Raw genomic sequence first — 2,500 nt, forward strand, 5'->3', positions numbered from 1 at the left:
TTAATATGTGCATATTTAGTCGTGTATTGATATCAACTGATGTTTGGGCTCGTGGTTTGGACGTGCAACAAGTATCACTTGTTATCAACTACGACCTGCCAAACAATCGTGAGCTCTACATTCACAGGTATAGTGAATACAGAGGGTCACACTACAGTAGTGATGATGTTATGGGATTTTGTGTGTAGGATTGGTCGTAGTGGTCGATATGGTCGGAAGGGAGTTGCTATCAATTTTGTGAAGAGCGACGACATTCGTATTCTTAGAGACATTGAACAGTACTACAGCACACAGATTGACGAGATGCCCATGAACGGTCAGTCATAGTAATTAATTTATTTAGTAATTAATTAATTTAGTAATTAATTTATTTAGTAATTAATTTATTTAGTAATTAATTAAGTGTTGCGCTTGGAATGTGAGTAATACGCATACAATTAGTCTCTAGTAGTTTAGATATATTTGTATTACGTGTGTGTGTGTGTGCACACGTGTGCGTCATTGTGTGTGTGTGTGTGTGTGTGCACGTGTGTGTGTGTGTGTGTGTGTGTGTGTGTGTGTGTGAGTCACATGTGTGTGTGAGTGTGAGTCAGTGTGTGTGTGTGTGTGTGTGTGTGTGCACGTGTGTGTGTGTGTGTGTGTGTGAGTCACATGTGTGTGTGAGTGTGAGTCAGTGTGTGTGTGTGTGTGTGTGTGTGTGTGTGTGTGTGTGCGCGTGCATGCATCACGTGTGTGAGTGTGTGTGAGTCACAGTGTGTGTGTGTGTGTGTGTGTGTGTGTGTGTGTGTGTGTGTGAGTCACGTGTGTGTGTGTGTGTGTGTGAGTCACATGTGTGTGAGTGTGAGTCAGTGTGTGTGTGTGTGTGTGTGTGTGTGTGTGTCACGTGTGTGAGTGTGTGTGAGTCAGTGTGTGTGTGTGTGTGTGTGTGCGTGCGTGCGTGCATGCATCACGTGTGTGAGTGTGTGTGAGTCACAGTGTGTGTGTGTGTGTGTGTGTGTGTGTGTGTGAGAGAGTCACGTGTGTGTGTGTGTGTGTGTGTGTGTGAGTCACATGTGTGTGAGTGTGAGTCAGTGTGTGTGTGTGTGTGTGTGTGTGTGTGTGTGTGTGTGTGTGTGTGTCACGTGTGTGAGTGTGTGTGAGTCAGTGTGTGTGTGTGTGTGTGTGTGTGTGTGTGTGTGTGTGTGTGTGTGTGTGTGGTGTGCATGTGTCACGTGTGTGTGAGTGTGTGTGTGTGTGTGTGTGTGTGTGTGTGTGTGTGTGTGAGTCAGTGTGTGTGTGTGTGTGTGTGTGTGTGTGTGTGTGTGTCACGTGTGTGAGTGTGTGTGAGTCAGTGTGTGTGTGTGTGTGTGTGTGTGTGTGTGTGTGTGTGTGTGTGTGTGTGGTGTGCATGTGTCACGTGTGTGTGAGTGTGTGTGTGTGTGTGTGTGTGTGTGTGTGTGTGTGTGTGTGTGTGAGTCAGTGTGTGTGTGTGTGTGTGTGTGTGTGTGTGTGTGTGTGTGAAGGTATTAGCTGTTGTGTGTTGCAGTGTATATCATTTATGTGATCAAAGTCATTAATCACCTATTGTGCATGAATTTAAGAACTAATTACAGTAAAAAGTAAATATAATTATCTTTTTTTTTAAAAATTGTAAATATAAAAAATTATTAATTAAAAATGTTAATGACATTTACTGCTCTTTATTTATTGTTTATTGTGAGAGTTTATCTATTGTTTGTATTGCAGTTGCTGATCTCATTTGAAAGAACCTAAAGCCTCGTCAACACTGACTGACACACGTTTTAGTATACATGTTCTGTTGTTAACGTTTCATGCTCGTAATGTACGCATCTGTCTATGAATATCAATGTGTGTGTGCTCCTACTACTCGTCTACTCTATACTTCAGTCGTCGTCCTCCTCCTCGTCTTCCTCTTCCTGTTCTTGTTCTTCGGCTCCTTCCTGTGCTGCTCGTAATGCTGCCTCTTCTTCTGGAGTTGGATCGTCCGTCTCGGTGATGAACTCTGTTTTCACATGTTCCTGTTCTCCGGCTCCAGGAAGAGCCGGCTGGAAACAACCTGGTTGATACTTCAGTCCCCACCCAACGTACACATTTTCAAATTTTCTGTGAACAAAGTTGATATCAATAAGAGGTGTGTCACGTGACAGATCAAAGCAACAGACATATTTCTGACTAACAAATGTTATACAAGCAGTTACACACAGACGACCAGACAAGACAAACATGGCACATACTGTAATGATAGATATCAATATCTTGCCTGTCTATTGCAAATGCATGAGCACCCGGCCATCGGTTGGAATGAATACCGACTACAGTGTATGGTGTTGCAAAGCTTGTGGAGAGAGTTGTTGACCATGATGGCTGGCCATCTACTTGAGCGTCTTCACTGAGAGGTGTCAAGAGAGCAGGACCTTTCTCTGGTTCAGGTTCATCCGGCTCTTCACGCTCCTCCTCCTCCTCTTCATCTTCAAACTCTTCCTCAGCTTTCTGTACTGGA

The 2,500-nt window shown here is 43.7% G+C and overlaps 2 protein-coding genes across 2 annotated transcripts in view; one reads left to right on the forward strand and one right to left on the reverse strand.

The window, feature by feature from the left end:
* The window catches only part of LOC134179289 (eukaryotic initiation factor 4A-III), a 5,664-nt gene extending 3,801 nt beyond the window's left edge, over positions 1–1,863 (forward strand). The window contains exons 9-11 of the mRNA XM_062646153.1: positions 20–127; positions 189–316; positions 1,726–1,863. Coding sequence (XP_062502137.1) covers positions 20–127; positions 189–316; positions 1,726–1,742 — 253 coding nt within the window. The 3' untranslated portion in view covers positions 1,743–1,863. The remainder of the gene's footprint in view (positions 1–19; positions 128–188; positions 317–1,725) is intronic.
* A 20-nt stretch (positions 1,864–1,883) lies between these two features.
* The window catches only part of LOC134179288 (radial spoke head protein 6 homolog A-like), a 5,242-nt gene continuing 4,625 nt past the window's right edge, over positions 1,884–2,500 (reverse strand). Inside the window, exons 10-11 of the mRNA XM_062646152.1 lie at positions 2,261–2,500; positions 1,884–2,103 (exon numbers count right to left, since the gene is read on the reverse strand). The exon at positions 2,261–2,500 is cut by the window's right edge and continues 20 nt beyond it. Coding sequence (XP_062502136.1) covers positions 1,884–2,103; positions 2,261–2,500 — 460 coding nt within the window. The remainder of the gene's footprint in view (positions 2,104–2,260) is intronic.

This window comes from Corticium candelabrum, chromosome 5 (assembly GCF_963422355.1).
Source record: "Corticium candelabrum chromosome 5, ooCorCand1.1, whole genome shotgun sequence".
In the NCBI taxonomy this organism is placed as follows: domain Eukaryota; kingdom Metazoa; phylum Porifera; class Homoscleromorpha; order Homosclerophorida; family Plakinidae; genus Corticium; species Corticium candelabrum.